The sequence below is a fragment of the Polypterus senegalus genome, chromosome 11 (assembly GCF_016835505.1).
Source record: "Polypterus senegalus isolate Bchr_013 chromosome 11, ASM1683550v1, whole genome shotgun sequence".
Taxonomy (NCBI): Eukaryota; Metazoa; Chordata; class Cladistia; order Polypteriformes; family Polypteridae; genus Polypterus; species Polypterus senegalus.
In genome coordinates, this window is record NC_053164.1 from 80486221 (window position 1) to 80504493 (window position 18273).

The 18273-nt window shown below is 36.2% G+C and overlaps 1 protein-coding gene across 3 annotated transcripts in view; it reads left to right on the forward strand.

Annotated features, from left to right (window-relative positions):
• LOC120539250 (phosphofurin acidic cluster sorting protein 1-like) overlaps positions 1-18273 on the forward strand; it is a 172301-nt gene that overhangs the window by 92603 nt on the left and 61425 nt on the right. For 2 of the 3 annotated variants that reach the window (XM_039769146.1, XM_039769147.1), the window contains exons 8-15: positions 3470-3529; positions 4043-4203; positions 11236-11329; positions 11788-11868; positions 11950-12062; positions 13090-13222; positions 13863-13967; positions 17948-18054. In XM_039769146.1, coding sequence (XP_039625080.1) covers positions 3470-3529; positions 4043-4203; positions 11236-11329; positions 11788-11868; positions 11950-12062; positions 13090-13222; positions 13863-13967; positions 17948-18054 — 854 coding nt within the window. The remainder of the gene's footprint in view (positions 1-3469; positions 3530-4042; positions 4204-11235; positions 11330-11787; positions 11869-11949; positions 12063-13089; positions 13223-13862; positions 13968-17947; positions 18055-18273) is intronic. The other variant, XM_039769148.1, reaches the window with a different exon arrangement.

Consider the following 18273-nt stretch of genomic DNA (forward strand, 5'->3'; position numbering starts at 1 on the left):
CCTAGGGATCTGACACTTTTAGTTTTTATTTGAAACTGGGAATAACTATAGATGCGAGTAGTGTTTTGAGGCAATGGTACTGGACATTCTCTGATCTGGAGGGATAAAAGCTGACACACAAACGGTGGTGAATCTGCCTTCTTCTTATCTCAACGTCACTTTAGTATTTTTTTTATTCAGTTTTATTGAGTGTTCCTGCTGCACTGAATAAGCTTCACCCCTTCTGGTGCATGATGTTGACGCAGCACGGAGAACAAAAAGAAAGAGACAAATATATAGGACATTGGGTATAAAATTAATCAGAAAACATCATTGCACTAATGCAATATTATTTGAAAACGAACAGCGTCAGATCGGGTGTGAATTTACGCTGGCGCTGTTACTTAGAGTCAGATCAGGAGAGGTGGGGGGATGTTAGAGTGTGATTGTGATTGAGAGAATAAAACTGGTGCTTATTCAGTGCAGCCCCCCAGTTTTATTGTCTGACCTACGTTCAAGCTTCCAGACACACCCCCCCTTCCGATCTGACGCTGTTTTCAGATAGACGTGGTACAGACTTGTTGTGTTACACCCCCTCTTTATTTGAAAACCGTGTCAGATCTTGTGCACGAACAAGACTGGGAAAACTGTGGACGTGGATGTGAGTGTTGTGCGTGACTGAGAATGACTGTGAATGTCAATTTTTTTTATTCAGTTTTATTCTTGAGTGTTCCTGCTCATGCTGTATTAGTATGCGCCTTCTGATCCATGATGTCAAAGCCATACTGACTTAGGTATATATGACATTTGAGAATTCCCTGTAAAACAGCGTCAGATCGGGAGTTGGGAGGTGTTGTGGGAGCGTGAACGTGAGTGAGAATAAAACTAAAAAAAAAGGACGCTAACTTTAAAAAGTAATATACATTTACAGCGGCTGTTACAGATGCAAATAAAATATTTTTATTGTATTAACAATAAGAGCAGCTCTCTACTCAAAACGGTAAACGAGAAGCTGCCAGCATCCATCCCAGAAGCTTTTGATTGGGAATCAGCAGTTCTTAGCATTGCACCATGCAAGCTGTCATATCAATCGCCTACCTTAACCTGCTTTCTTTTTTCTTCATTTATATTCTTGAATAAAAGTGCACTTGCTTTGTTATACATGTACCTTTTGTGAAAGTGTTTATTTGATATTTGGATTTCAGGCTTCACACATTATACAGTCACGTCATGATTACAACTGCATGAAGGTATGCAAATGAATATAATGTTGCATTAGTGCAACAATGTTTTCCAAAATGTACAATACAGGTCATAAAATGAATTATTCCAAATGTTATATATACCTAAGACTCTCTTTTTTGTAAGCGCGGCTTTGACATCAGAAGGTGCATACTAATTCAGTGTGAGTGAGGAGCACTCAAGAATAAAAAATTAATAAAAAAAATTGACATCCACAGTCATTCTCGGTCACGCACAACACTCACATCCACGTCCACAGTTTTCCCAGTCTCATTCGCGCACAAGATCTGACGCCGTTTTCAAATAAAGATGGGGTATAACAAAATAAGTTTTGTTATACCACGTCTTTATCTGAAAACGGGGTCAGATCCGGGGGGTGTGTGGGAGCTTGAACGTGAGTGAGAGAATTAAACTGAAAAAAAAAAAAAATACTAACTTTAACTAAATTTACAGACGCAAATCAAATGTATGCTTTTATTGTATGGTATTAACAATAAGAGCAGCTCACTACTGAAAATGGTAAATTTGGGAAGCAGCTGATCTCGAAACCGCGACCTCTTGATTGGAAGGCAGCAGTTCTTAGCATTGCACCACACAAGCTGTCGTATCAACCGCCTACCGTAACCTGATTTCTTTTTTCTTAGGTTAAATTCTTGAATAAAAGTGCACATGTTTTGCTATATTTGTACCTTTTGTGAAAGTGTTTATTTCATATTTGTATTTCAGGCTTCACACCTTATACATTTCATGTCTACATTATTTTCAATTATTACTAAAACATGAAAAACGTTTCTGTGTTAACTATGTTTTACATAGATTGTTGTTGACATGGAACACACATGAAATGTATGTATTCCAAATGATGATGTACTTTTTTTTACCCTATAAAGCTCCAACACTTAACTCGAAGATAAACACTGAGCACTGAGAAACTTCTTTGCAAAATGAACTTCAGCGGTAGGTGGGGGGATGGGATACCAGGCTGCTTTCTGTTAATCGACACATTTACAGGACAAAAGACTCTGACGGAGAGGTGAGAATGGATTTAAGGTGGGCCGGATTTACGAGCTTTCTCGTAGGCTCTGGTAATTCTAGTGTTAATACAGACAGACAGACAGACGAGCATGACAACACCAATAGGTGCTTTCATATTTACCAGAAAGAAGAAAAGAGAGAATAGTGAGCATGTAGCATTGCTGGGGTTTTTAATAACATTACTATATTTGCCTTTCTAAGTCAGTGTGTGTTTTATGTAATAAGCCACTGTATCTTTTGAAGCAATGAAATCTGTTTGTTTTTTCCCCACATCAATTATACTTATAAAGCATGGCACTCAATAAATATAATTCAGTTCTACTAGAAAAGAATACGTAAAGCCAAAAATAACCATTTTTCAGTTACGTCAATTTAAGTTCGCTGTGTAATGGCTTGAATAATTTTAGATTTTTTTTTGTTTTTAAGAAGTCTTAATTTAATATTTGTGGTTTTTATCACTTATGAATGTTTATGCATTTGGTGGAACATGATATACAAGTTGGATTTTTCTGAATTAATGTATTGTGATGTTCACCTGGTTATTGTTATTATGTTTGATATGATAATATGGTATCCTCCGCTGTTGGTTTTAAAAGGCTGTGGCTCATACTGCATTTAGTAATTTATTTTGCTAGCTCTTGTCTTAATTTTTAAATCCTAGGACTAAAGTAGAGGTGAAATCAGTCATGACATCTTTCAAGAATATATCAAGACGAAATAATGTAGCTTAAACAATGATGTTTGACATGTGATCTTCTCAGTTTAGGAGTTTTTTTAATCTGATGAAGTTCATGGTAGCAAAGCGAAGATAATTTTGCTTACCTGTTCAATGTTATGCATTGTTCCAATTTCTTGGATATAATTGGCACAGATACAATATCAGTGTAAGCTATTAAACATGAAAAGCAGCAACATTCTTTCTGTATCAGAGAAGTAAAAAGAATATTATATATATTTATTTTGTATGAGATTATACTGCATTTTTTTTCTGTTCATATTGGCTAAAGAGGTGCAAGCTGTAATTGCAGTAAGAAACAACTATGCACTGAAATTAAGATGTGATTAGCATACTGAATAGGAAAATTAATGTATCATTTCAGTTTTGTATACAATACATACTTAACTACTAAATAAGTTTGTGAAAGCTGAAAAGCTGCAGTAATAGATTTAACTATATTATTTCTTTTTTTCATGTTACCATTGTGTGCCTTAGCAGCCGAACATAAAACAGAAGTTTGTGGCCCTACTTAAAAGATTTAAAGTCTCAGAAGAGGTAAGTTTAGTTGTACTTCGCATCACAATACAATCCAAGTTCAGTTTTATTATCATGTGGTCACAGTACAGTGAGATTTTCTTAGATTCTTAATCAGTTCAAGTATTTGTATTGTACAATTAGCTGTAAAACATTACAGATTTTATCAATCTGGATAGACTTCTCTCCATGATTCTACTCTTTTAATTTCGCTGCTTGTTTCAAGCCTAATTTAATGTGCTCTCCTCTTTAGTTTACTGCAGGTGTTTATATATATATATATATATATATATATATATATATATATATATATATATATATATATATATATATATATATATATATATATATATATATATATATATATATATGCATACTATTATGTACTTTTAATGTGTTTTCTAGTTATTCTTACTGTGCAATACACTACAATTACAGTTCTCACTTTAAAAGTACTGTTGAAGACTGATAAGAAAAAAAAACAAAAAAAAAAAACCAACAAGCAGACATTTTTATTTCATGTCTTGTTTCCAGGTTGGCTTTGGCCTGGAGCATGTGTCACCAGAGCAGATTCAAGAGGTTGAGGAAGACCTTGATGAGTTATATGACAGTTTAGAAATGTACAACCCCAGTGATAGTGGTCCAGAGATGGAAGAAACAGAAAGTCTGCTCAGCACACCCAAACCAAAACTGAAGTAGGTCCTTCTGTTTTATAATTCTACTATAACTTTGTCTGGAGTAATAGCTGAGTAAGTTATTAACTCACTTTTTTCAATTCAAACAAGTCTCTCATAGTGTCTGAATTATTTGTATTTTAGGGCACCAATGCTTAAAGCACTAACTCTTTTGTTATTGTAGTGTTTCTTTTTTTAGTTCTCTTAAAGCATACCTCCATCAGAATATAATCTTAATTGTGATAACCCAGGTTGACTGTAGCTGCCGTTATGACACTGAACCGCCGACCATTGATAGGCACGACAGGGACGAACCAGTTGTAAGGGAGTATACAAGCATGAGTTTTACTTTGCAAACGCAGTAACTATGTTTATTCAACTGAAGAGAATACAAAGTGCAGTCCAAAAATACGCAAAACAATGCATCACAAAAGTCATTACATGAGTATTTCACTAACTGAACTATAAAATTTTGCCATCAAAGCCACAAGACCCATAGACTTATTCTGGATGTAGCCCACTGTTACCTCATTGATCTGTCCTCTTTTTTTATAAAGTGCCCAGCAGTGTGGATGCTGCCTTACTTGTCCACCTCAGTTTAAGTTTCCAACACTCAGCAATTGCAACCACCATGTTGTTCTTTTTGTTCTCTGCTTTCCATTTTCCAACTTACCCCTCAGCACCCCGGTAACATTTTGTATTCTTTTTGTACTTCACTGGGGCCATCTGACTCTCACACAGCTGCCACTCAGCACTTATCAGTTAACAACTTCACGTGAACATGTCCCCTCACTCACCTGAACAGCCGTGTGTTGGGCTGCCACAAACAATGATTTAATGATAAAAAACAATTTAAAACCCCTTTACCTCACAACATTTATTCTTGATAGAACTTGATAGAAAAATAAAATTGGTTCTGATTTAACACTAGAATTACCAGAGCCTACGAAAAAACTCGTAATTCCGTCCCACCTTAAACTGCTTCTTAAATCCCTTCACACCTCTCCGCCAGCGTCCTTTGTTCTCTAAATGTGCTGATAAAGAGAAGCTAGGAGCAGCCGGCTATTCCATCCCCCCACCAATTTAGAACGTGCACGAACTTCTCCCAGCTCATGCCTTGATTGAGTATCTGGGAGTGAAGTGGAGTTTTAGAGTGGAAATAATAGATCGTTTTTTGGAACACACGCATTTCATATCTGTTCCGTTTCTACAGTAATCTGTGTCAACACATTGTTAAAACAGAAACGTTTTTTTATATTCTAGTAGTAGATGACAAAATGTAGGCATAAACTATATAATGTATGAAGCCTGAAGTCCAAATAGCAAAGAAACATTTTCACAAGAATAACACAATTGCACTTTTATTCAAACATATAACATATACAGCAAAAAATGTTTTTCAGAAGTTATTCCTTGCCAAGGCATATGCTAAATCTCTATTTTGAGCATCTGACTGTATAAGTATATATTAATCTGCATTTTTAGTGGGTGTAGAATGTGTTCACTCACCAGGCGTTTAGCACATTTTGCTGCATTAAATTATACTTGCAACAGATTCAGACTGATTTTTTTGTATGATTATGCAGGAATCACTTTTCCTCTAAAAGAAAATAAAATAAAAATATATAACTGAATTATCTAGCTTTGAAAAATATTTATCACTATCAGTCCTTAGGTATTTAACTTTACAGCCTCACGTGTTTTGTGATATACTGTAACTAGTTTTCACATTTCGCAGGTGTAATATTTATCCAATTTTCCTTGCAGTCTTAACACTAGAATTACCAGAGCCTACGAAAAAACTCAAACATCCATCCCACCTTAAATCGCTTCTCACCTCTCCATCAGCGTCCTTTGTCCTGTAAATGTGTGGATAAGCACCAAACAGCAAGCAGCCTGCTATCACATCCTCCCCCAATCCGCACAGTTTTCTCAGCTCAAGTCTGTTTACCTGCGTTTCAGTTGCTTAGAGTTGTATAGAGTACGAAGTCAAGCAATAATTATATCATTATTTGGAACACTTGCATTTCTTGTGTGTTCCTTGTCTACAACGGTCTATGCACAGTAAACACATCGTTAAAACAGAAACGTTTTTCATGTTTTAGTAATAATTGACAAAATGTAGACATGAAGTGTATAATGCGTAAAGCCTGAAGTCCAAATATCAAAGAAACACTTTCACAAAAGGTACAAATATAACAGAACAAGTGTACGACATTAACACGTATTTACTATGACTGCCTACGTGGCGCAACCGTATCAGCTGCTGACTGGGAATCAAAAGGTCACGAGTTTGATCCTGCACGACTCTGTTTTGAGAAGTGAACTGCTCTTATTCTTACTATTTTAGAATAAAAACATGCATTTGATTTCAGTCTGTAACAGCAGGTGTAATTTATGATACTTGTAAAGGTTATCTTTGCTTTTTTTTTGTGTTTTTTTTTTTTAATTCAGTTTAATTCTCTATTGTTTTCACATAAAGATGCGCTATAGCTCTGCAGTCTACTTGTGACTGCATTCTTGTACAAATGCTTGCGAACTGAAGTGTCTGCGTGCACTTTTCGTGGCATTACACGTGTATTTTTGAGCATACCCGTGTCGGTAAATAGCATTAGATCTGGCTTTTATGTAAATAACATATAAATGTTAATGTTTTGGGCACATGCACCGTCCTTTGTTACCTGTTTACCTTTATTTATTTACTCACTTCCTACAGCGCAAATTCACAAGTGCAGAGCTTCCCATGTACAAACCGGATTCCAAAAAAGTTGGGACACTTTACAAATCGTGAATAAAAACTGAATGCAATGATGTGGAGGTGCCAACTTCTAATATTTTATTCAGAATAGAACACAAATCACGGAACAAAAGTTTAAACTGAGAAAATGTATCATTTTAAGGGAAAAATATGTTGATTCAGAATTTCATGGTGTCAACAAATCCCAAAATAGTTGGGACAAGGCCATTTTCACCACTGTGTGGCATCTCCCCTTCTTCTTACAACACTCAACAGACGTCTGGGGACCGAGGAGACCAGTTTCTCAAGTTTAGAAATAGGAATGCTCTCCCATTCTTGTCTAATACAGGCCTCTAACTGTTCAATCGTCTTGGGCCTTCTTTGTCACACCTTCCTCTTTATGATGCGCCAAATGTTCTCTATAGGTGAAAGATCTGGACTGCAGACTGGCCATTTCAGTACCCGGATCCTTCTCCTCGCAGCCATGATGTTGTGATTGATGCAGAATGTGGTCTGGCATTATCTTGTTGAAAAATGCAGGGTCTTCCCTGAAAGAGATGACGTCTGGATGGGAGCATATGTTGTTCTAGAACCTGAATATATTTTTCTGCATTGATGGTGCCTTTCCAGACATGCAAGCTGCCCATGCCACACGCACTCATGCAACCCCATACCATCAGAGATGCAGGCTTCTGAACTGAGCGTTGATAACAACTTGGGTTGTCCTTGTCCTCTTTGGTCCGGATGACATGGCGTCCCAGATTTCCAAAAGAACTTGAATCGTGACTCGCCTGACCACAGAACAGTCTTCCATTTTGCCACACTCCATTTTAAATGATCCCTGGCCCAGTGACAACGCCTGAGCTTGTGGATCTTGCTTAGAAATGGCTTCTTCTTTGCACTGTAGAGTTTCAGCTGGCAACGGCGGATGGCATGGTGGATTGTGTTCACTGACAATGGTTTCTGGAAGTATTCCTGAGCCCATTCTGTGATTTCCTTTACAGTAGCATTCCTGTTTGTGGTGCAGTGTCGTTTAAGGGCCCGGAGATCACGGGCATCCAGTATGGTTTTACGGCCTTGACCCTTATGCACAGAGATTGTTCCAGATTCTCTGAATCTTCGGATGATGTTATGCACAGTTGATGATGATAGATGCAAAGTCTTTGCAATTTTTCGCTGGGTAACACCTTTCTGATATTGCTCCACTATCTTTCTGCGCAACATTGTGGGAATTGGTGATCCTCTACCCATCTTGGCTTCTGAGAGACACTGCCACTCTGAGAAGCTCTTTTATACCCAATCATGTTGCCAATTGACCTAATTAGTGTTTATTGGTCTTCCAGCTCTTCGTTATGCTCAAATTTACTTTTTCCAGCCTCTTATTGCTACTTGTCCCAACTTTTTTGGGATTTGTTGACACCGTGAAATTTTGAATCAACATATTTTTCCTTTAAAATGATACATTTACTCGGATTAAACGCTTGATCTGTCATCTACGTTCTATTACAAATAAAATATTGACATTTGCCATCTCCACATCATTGCATTCAGTTTTTATTCACAATTTGTTTAGTGTCCCAACTTTTTTGGAATCCGGTTTGTACATATAAAGTACAGCGATGGCAAAAGTGCAATCTTGTTCCGATGTAAAATCATCGTCATGATTTGAGTTTATCTCTTTTATAGCGCGTCTATGTGAAAACAGCATTGTCAAATGCAGGGGTTAGGGGGCTTAGGGGGCTTGGGGAGTAGGGATCGTGAACGCGGCTGAGAGAATTAAAAAAAAGCTAGCCTTTACAAGTATCATAAATTACACTGGCTGTTACAGACTGGAATCAAATGTATGTTTTTATTCTAAAATAGTAAGAACCCATGAAGCTTTGATTACCAGTCAACTGTTGATAACGTTGCACCACCGAAGCGCTTGTAGCTAATGCGCAGGGGTGGGGTGGGGTGACATTGACTCAGTTTACTTTCTTGGGGAAAGCGGCTGTCTGGAACAGGAGCTTGTCGATGTTTGAATCCTCCTTTTCTTTTTCCATCGCCTTTTCTAGTGAGATGTGACGACGAAGTTCCTCTGCAAACTGAGCCATGAACACGCTTCTTTTCACAGTGGCTCCCCGTGCATGCCTTGCACAGTACATGTGCGTTGATTACCGCCAGCATGTTGTAGCACAAAGCAACTGGCCACCTGCATGTTCTTGCGCGCACTGAATAAGCTCCTGATCTGACTCTTAAGTAACAGCACAAGCATAAATTCACACCCGATCTGATGCTGTTCATTTCCAAATAATATTGCATTAGTGTGATGATGTTTTCACATATATTGTCTCTTTATTTTAGGTGTGTAATAGAAACCACAGCATAGAGAGAAGTGTGTACATTGTAACAGGTACAAACGTTGTAAACTTAGGAAGGATGATCCTTGTGTGTGTGTGTGAACTGTTAGCATTTGAATCTGATGATTGCATATAGCGCTGAAGTTACTGCTCTGTACTATTCTGTCCTGCATGTCGTGGAGTACAAAATAAACAGCATACAACAACATGTGGGGACTAGCAAGATCGGGGATAAAAACACACGGCCACTGATTACAAACCACAAGATGTTATACGAATGAACATGAATAATATGAATAATGTTTCATCCGTGCTACAAAGTCATAAAACTAATTATTCTAAATGTCATATATACCTATGTCTCTGGTTTTGTTTTGTTTTTTTTTTTTTTTGGACATCATAGACCATAAGGTGCATATTAATTCAGCGTGATCAGGAACACTCAATAAAACTGAATAAAAAAAATCAAGTGACGGTGAGATACGAAGAAGGCAGATTCGCCAGCATTTGTGTTAGCTTTTATCACTCCAGATCAGAGAAGGTCCAGTTCCATTGTCTCAAAACACCACTCACATCTCCAGTTATTCCCAGTTTCAAATAAAAACTAACAGCGTCAGATCCCTGGGTGAAGGGTGGTAGTGTGTATCGTGATCGTGATTTAGAGAGAATAAAAGTATAAAAAAAGGTAACTTTTACAAGTCCTATAAATGTACACCATGTGTTACAGACACAAACGAAGTGTATGTGTGTACTGTATAATATTAACAGTAAGAGCAGCTCACTACTGAAAACGGCAAATATAGGAGTGAGTCGGATCGAACCAGGGCCTCTTGATTACAAGTCAGCAAATCTTACCGCTACGCCACAGAAGCTGTTGTCTTTTCCTTGAACCTTTTGTGAAAGTGTTTATTTGATCTTTGGACTTCAGGCTTCGTACATTATATAGTTTATGCCTACATTTTGTCATTTACTACTAAAATATGAAAAACGTTTCTGTTTTAAAAATGTGTTTACACAGATTACTGTAGAAACGGAACACACATGAAATGTGTGTGTTCCATATAACGATCTATTATTTCCACTCTAAAACTCCACTTCACTCCCAGATAATAAATCAAGGCATGAGCTGGGAGAAGTTCGTGCACGTTCTAAGTCGGTGGGGGGATGGAATAGCCGGTTGCTTGCAGCTTGTCTTTAACGGCATATTTAGAGGACAAAAAACGCTGGCGGAGAGGTGTGAACGGATTTAAGGTGGGCCGGATCTCCGAGTTTTTTCGTAGGCTCTGGTAATTCTAGTGTTAAGTGTAATGTGGTGGACAGCAATCTTTGATTTGTACCATATAATTTTGTTTGGGATTTAAGTGAAAACTTTGGTGGAGCCAACAAAAGTGTTTCACCTTCTTTCTTTTGCACCTGTTGACAGTGTCTGTGATCAGCAGCTGCAGAGTTTTGGACTTGATACTTAAATATTCTGGGTAGTTTTATATATCTGCCATAATCTGATAACTGATACATCTATTCACTTTGGCATTCTTAATTCCTTTTAAAGTTTTTTTTTTTATATCCTCATGTGACAACACAGTGTTTCCTGATCACCCACCCAATGATCCCATGTTGGAAGTGTTAAAGGCATTATGGCATCCAAATTTCAACCGAAATTAATTAATTTGTCTAGTATATGTGGGTTTTCAAAAGAGGTATACTGCAAGCAAGTTATATATGATGTTTGTTTTTTTACTTTTCCATGTTATTTCTGTTCATATTTTATCATCTTTGCATGAGATGAAGTTGTAATTAATCAGACACTGAGACTCACAGTAACAGCTCAATGACTGTTTATTGTATAGTATGTTTGTGTGTGTGTTTAAGTAGGTAATATACATATAAAAGCTTATTCTTTTCATAACCTGGAAGTTTTCATACAGTTCAAATTATCCTTTTCAAGAAATCAAAAAATATATATATATTTTTTTTAAGACCATTTTTTGAAGGTATGTCCCAGTCCAGCTCTCAGACGGAAATTGGCAGTTTAAACAGCAAGGGAAGCCTAGGAAAAGACTCTAACAGTCCGGTAAGATGTACACAACGCACTATATTTCGAGCATAGTTCCTTGCTCAAGTATTGTTTGATTTGTTTTACCTATTTAATATTTAAATGTTTCTTTTAATTGGCTAGATATCTGTATGCTATCTTTGACAATATTAGGATTTAAGATTTATTTAAAATAAGGTACACATTGAATCTATACTATGTTTCATCCATAGCCATTTTTGAGCCTCTGGTTCATTTTATCTGTTAATGATTATGATTGTGCTTGACTTTATAATGTAGTACCCTACCTTCTGCTTTAGCATGATTATCAAAATTCCACATAGCATCTTCTGAACATTATTGTAAAATCAGTTCATGTATATGCTTTGGAAAAATACTTTTTTCAATGATGGATATTATTCCTCACAGAATGTGAAACCACCATAAATAGAACTGTAATTGCTGATCTGTTGTATTCCCAATTTATTTTTGCTCAGGTGGAGATCTCATTATGTGAAAAATTAAAGCATTCTCGTAGCAGAAATATGGATGAGCCCATTCCAGAAACAGATGTACTGGTAATGTAGCCAGATATTGTTTCATTGCATATATTATCAGTTCTTTATAATAGGTTTTATATTTATTGTTTGCATTTTCAGGAATTCTGTGAACAGGATCTATTTGCAGAAACAAACACCACTATTATAGTGCCAGAGAAGCTGCGAACACCACAGAAGAGTGGAAAGACAGAATCTCAGAGTTCTTCTCCTAGGTAATACTAAATGTACTGCATTGTTTGATTGACTATGGTGGGTCTGAGGTTAAGGATCTGCACTGGTATCTGGAAGGTTGTCAGTTCAAATCCCATTATTACCAGCAGAGATCCTACTCCATTGGGCCCTTGAACAAGGCCCTTAACCTGAAAATTGCTCCAGGGGTGCTGTACAGTAGCTGACCTTCTACTCTGACCTTCAAAGGTCATGTAAAAAGACAGTTTCCCCTAAGGGATTAATATAGTGTACCAAATACAAAAAATGAATAAATGAAATTGTATCATCTGTGGTATGCATGTATTGGAATTGGGAGCTTAGTCTAAATATTTAATTGCTTAGCCTCTCTTTAAAATTTCTTATATAATTAATGGCTGGCCTCGCCCTTTTTATTAAATATTTCACAAATTTTTAAACATACAAATAAATAATTATAGAGGTTAATTTTATCATTGAAAAAGTACTTTTGTTAAATGTAGAGGTTTTGCTTTTAGGCATTTGTATAACTTTATAAACCACATTTTTTTTAGTGGAAATTCTCCAGTAAAAACGTCATTGTTGTGGAGTAAAATTCATTGCTATTCTCTTACTTATTTAACTATATGTACATAGTGTTCATCCATAATGTCATAAATGTGCTTGTTTAATAAAATGGTATGAATGTTTTTGTACTCTTTTGCTACATATATAATTTCTGCAACTGTAAAAACATAACTAAGAACTGCATGCTAATGTAGCAATTCTATAGAACGACCTGAAAGTGGGGAGAAGAAAAAATATTTAGTATTCAATTATAGTCTGCTTCCAAAGGGGAAAGATGCCATGAAAGACCTTTTATTTTTCCAGTGTGATTTTATCATCCCTGTAAATAAGCAATTTGCTTTATTTCATTCATATTCTTCAGTAGAATATGTTGAGTTGTTTATCAGTTTAGTTGGAGTTATTGAAAAGATGGACCACTGTGTGACTGACCTAACTTGTTTTTGAGTAAAATCAGATACTGAAACTTTTTGACTTTTTTCCTTGCAGGCTAGATGGAAGTCACACACCAAGACAGAAAAGAGGCACCCCACTGAGAGAGAGACAGTTATCAAAGCCTTTAAGTGAGAGAACCAACAGCTCTGACAGTGAGAGGTCTCCAGAATTGGGGCATGGAACTCAGGTAATATGATAAATTCGAGAAGCATTTTCATCTGCAATATTTGCCCAGATAAATCACATATTGTAAGATTTTTTTGTTTAATTACTAGGGTTGAATAGAAGTAACTGTGCAAACTATAGGTAAATTGATGAAGAAAAACTCTGTTTAAAAAAATTAAGACTTGGGCAAAACAAGGATAGCAAAAAACCAAAGAATGCAGCTAAATAACAATGTTGTAACTTTGGAAGGAATGGCCCAGGGCCTAGTCTGACAGGTATCCTATTCATTAATATTTCATGTCCAGTGTGACAACAAATTGGTATATATGTAAAAAAGAGCTGGTGAAACTCTTCAGATACAGTTATTTATACAGATATACTGTAGAAGATTCAAAGCTATAATAGCTTGCAACCAAGAATGCTTCTCAGAGCGAACCTTTAAAGAAGAATATTGTAAGTGTAGAATTATTCTTTGTTTAATTTGCATAATAGCTGTATCTTACATAGTAAACATGAGGAAGTTGCATATGTAAACAGTTGTTGTCTAGTTATATCCTTTAGGATACTAATGATGTTAAGGCAATTGGAAAGAGTGTCAATAAAATAGTGTTAAACAAATCTTGCTCTATAAGAAATTAACTGATTGTGTTCTGATTACACAGGTTCCACGTAAAATGGTGTATGACCAGCTGAACCAAATCCTGGTTTCAGATGCAGTGCTTCCTGAAAACCTGATTCTAGTTAACACCATAGACTGGCAGGGACAGGTAAGTCAGAAAGAAGGTTTAATAACAATGGACTTGGTTTACCGGGTGAATACCAGGTTTAATTCTCCTGGTGATAATTAAATAATATATAGAGTGTTTTAATTTGTCTTTGTTATTATTTGTTCTTTAGGAATGTGTACTAACACTATACTTTCATACTCTGGAAGGCATATACTGTATTTCAGTTTCACTTGTTCATATGTACGACATCCCCATATTTAACCAGCTTAGCCCAATTAAGTGTTGATGAGAAAAATATAAGACATACATACACATATATCTATATCTATATATATCTATATATCTATATCTATCTATATATATATATATATATATATATATATATATATATATATATATATATATATATATATATATATAAAATAAAATATACGAGGTGTGGCAGAAAAGTAATGAGACTGATTTTTTATTTACCAAAGTTTTTATTTTTTTCAAACATCAATGTTATCCCCTTCAAAGTAGTTCCTTGGGCAGCTACACACCGATGGAGACGTTGTTCCCACTGTTGGTAGCAGCGCTGGAAGTCTTCAACCGGTATGGTCTTCAGCATGTCCGTTACACTCTTTTGGATTTTTCTAAAGTCCAAATGACGCCCTTTGAGGACATTTTTCAGTTTAGGAAAAAGGAAAAAGTCACACGGACTGAGGTCAGGTGAATAAGGGGGCTGGGGAACCACAGGAATGCGTTTTTTCGATTGTCCTTCTGCTCAATTGTGAGGTTTTTCGGCACCATTTTGGCACAGATCTTTCGCATGTGCAAATGTTCAGACAAAATTTGATGAATGGTAAATCTGTTCAAATTTAACTGTTCACTCAACATTCTTAATGTTAAACGACGGTCTGATCTCACAAGAGTATTGACACGTTCTATGTTTTCATTGGTTTTCGAAGTTGAAGGCCTCCCTGAAAAACTTGAGCTCGGGATAAAGAATGTTCCCCATAGGCCTGTTTTAACTTTTCAAACGTCACACTTGCCGATTCTCCAAGCTTAACACAAAATTTAATGGCACAACGTTGCTCCAAATTCCGCTGTTCCATTTTGCGTGACGCACAACCAAAACACAACTTCGCTAATAGCAGTCACAAAAATCACGTAGTTAACGGAAGGAGTTGAAACTCGCACTGAGCTATGGGAGGGTACTGATACACGTGCTCTTTCAAGGACAACAACGCAGCGTTGCCAGATCGCTTGCAGTGTTGCCAGTCTCATTACTTTTCTGCCACACCTCGTATGTGTGTGTGTGTGTATTTTATCTTAACAGGCTTTTATTTTCCACATTGTTAGGATGAAATGGCAGGCTTAATTGAGATCAGGTTTTGTGCCTAACTGACATTTATTGACACATCTGTATTTTTTCATCTGCCCAGATGGGAGCAATGTTTGAATCATATTTCAACCAACTCTAGAATAATACTTGAGTTGCACTGTTTGGTATGTGCTTTATAGTTTTGGCATGGAACCTTATCAGAAAAAAAGTCTTTGTTGTTTATTAATTGCTTACAATATTGTGATGTGATATCAAGAAAAGGATACATTGTCACATGCTAATTAACACATGCAAGTAAGAACTTCACTGTACTCGGTACACATAACAATATTGATCATAAAAGTCTATAATAGCTATGCTAAATACCAATAAAGAATAATTGATAGATTGAAATATCTGAATCAAGTTGAATAACTCTGCATCATCAGTTTGAATGTAGGGATAGATATGCTGATACTAAGGTGCTCTTTTAACATTAAAATGTAAGCAAGAATTAGACAATTGTTTTAGAATAAAACAAACTGGGGTCCTGTAGCATGAAATTAATGAAACTGATATTTCAGAGAATTTCATTGAAAAAGTTATTACATGTTAACCCTGTCTCCAACAAAATAGATGTTTCAGAAGCAACATACAACCTCCTTTGGTACTTCCAGCCCATAATCATTCTGGAGAATTGTATTTAGTGAGGTCTTTCAGTACATTGGATGAATATATGTCAGATGTTTTTAGTTGTTTGAAAAGAATTTACTTTTAGGCTATTATCAGTGTATGAAATATAAATCATTTGTGTGGTGACAGGTCTGAATAAAGTCTTATCACCATTTGCTTGCTTTAACTTTAAGAATGTTTGTTTATGTTGCAGTTTTACTGATGTATATAATAGTAAATTTCATAGCGTAATTCTCAATATTCTTGAGTTTCATTTGTGATTGGGTGAACAAATATACTGTTAATTATTTATAATTATTTGTAATAACAGTGAAGCAAGTTGTAAAAAATCTTTTTGCATTCAAGATCAATCAGATAATAAACACCTAGGCATTTATGGAAGCATTAATTTCATGGCTTGTCTCTAAGGCCGAGCTGATGGTTGATGATATCATTCTTTTTCAAGTGGCTGGACACATTGTCATTGTAAATAAATTCATCAGTTGGCACCAAGCAATTGCATTAATTCTCTTTTTCTAAATTTCACGGGCCTCACAAGAAAGCTATCAGGCCCTGATATTTCCAGCGGAGGTTGTGTGATATTCCTGTGCTATTTTAGTCTAGCAGGAGTGTGCTGTACTTGAAGGAAGGCAGACTGATCAGCGCAACATGCACAAAGTTTGAATGAGCTGAACATGTGTATTTGTCCACTTTAAATTTCAAGGGGACCCTCCCTCCCTTTAATGTAATATACTGATATACACAGGCTCCAACCTCCTAGGGGGAACCCTCCCACCTTGTGTAAAAGTAGTAACGAATTGGGAGGATTAACAAGACACTTGAGTGGACAGGGTACTGCCAGTAATTTGGTTCCACTTCAAGTATACCTTTCAGGCAAATAATTGCAGAGTAAGCCACTTTAGCTTATACACCACCACTTCACAGCTAAGACACTAGATTGTTTTTGGCAGGGGCCAGTATGAAGGTCAGTAGCTAGTGGGCTACTGCAAATTAAAACTGCTGAAAGAAACTGTGGGCTGAGCTCACTGGCTTCCCTGCATAGTGATGTCACAGGAGTGGGCCCCATGTGGCTCTATATGCAAAGAGACAAAAGGGTGGCGATCAAGGATTCTTTTCTTATTATTGCATTGCTTAAAGTCTTCATTCCTTTTTTCTGCTTCATTGTAACCATAAAGACAAATAAACCTTTGTTTTTTATTTCTACAGTCCATATTATAATATTATCATATTTTCTTTGTCTTCTATGCACATGGAGGGTGACTACAACAGGATTGTAATTGTACTGTGTACACGAGGCAATAAATCTGAGATAAACTGATTGTACCATATATCAAAGCGGTGCTTTCATTTTTTTTTTTTTTTTTAAAGACAGTGACACTGTCCTTGTGCAAGCTCGCAATACCAATTAAAACTTTTTGCAGCATGTTGTTTACATACATGATAAGAAAAGGCAAATTTATGTGCTATAACCAAGCCATGACAAAACACAACACAATTACAATACAATTTTTTGTACTTGTACTTTTTTGGGTGTTTTTGTTTTGTTCAGAAGGCATTAGAAAGAGAACCGAGGATGTTGTGTTTTGAGTGAGTAAAAGTAATTTGTAATTTCTATTTTCATGTTCATAGACATTTATTCCAATTCATTTTATGATGACGCAAATCTACAGTTGTGTGACTGTACAACATGATTTTTAGTAATGTTAAACTTGGAGTGAATCACCTTTTGAATCATCATAGTATCATCACCGAATATATGTGCTGAAATGCAGCAATCTGAAACAACAAAACTACTGCATCATCAGCCAAAATGCCAGTGCACCATTCCACCCCTGGCACCACCCAGTGTAGACTCTTTCTACGGTATGTGAGCAGAGCAGCTAATTATAAAGAGTGATGCTATCGTACATCATTGATGTTTTTGAAGTGACAATGTGAACTTTTAAGACTTTGCACGGCCCTTTCAGTTTCTTATGTCAAAATGATACTTTACAATAATGTGTTTCTTATCTTTATGCAGTATGTATCAGAGCTCCTTCAACAAGAGAAGATGCCAGTAGTGTGCACCCATTCAAGTGCTGAAATTCAGGCAGTGTTGTCAGCAGTTTTAACCAGGATACAGAAATTGTAAGTTTGTGTTAGACTTGCTTTATTTTCACAGTTACTGTTAGCATTGTTGCTAGCTTGGCATTGCCTTTTTTTCTGCCGTGCTTATTTACTGTATCATTTAGCTTTCTACATTTCTTTAATTGTTGCCATTTCATCTTTACTGCATTCAGCCAAGTAGTTACTAAGCATAATAAATGCATTTTAACACATCTTCCCAGTTTGCATTTAAAGACATCA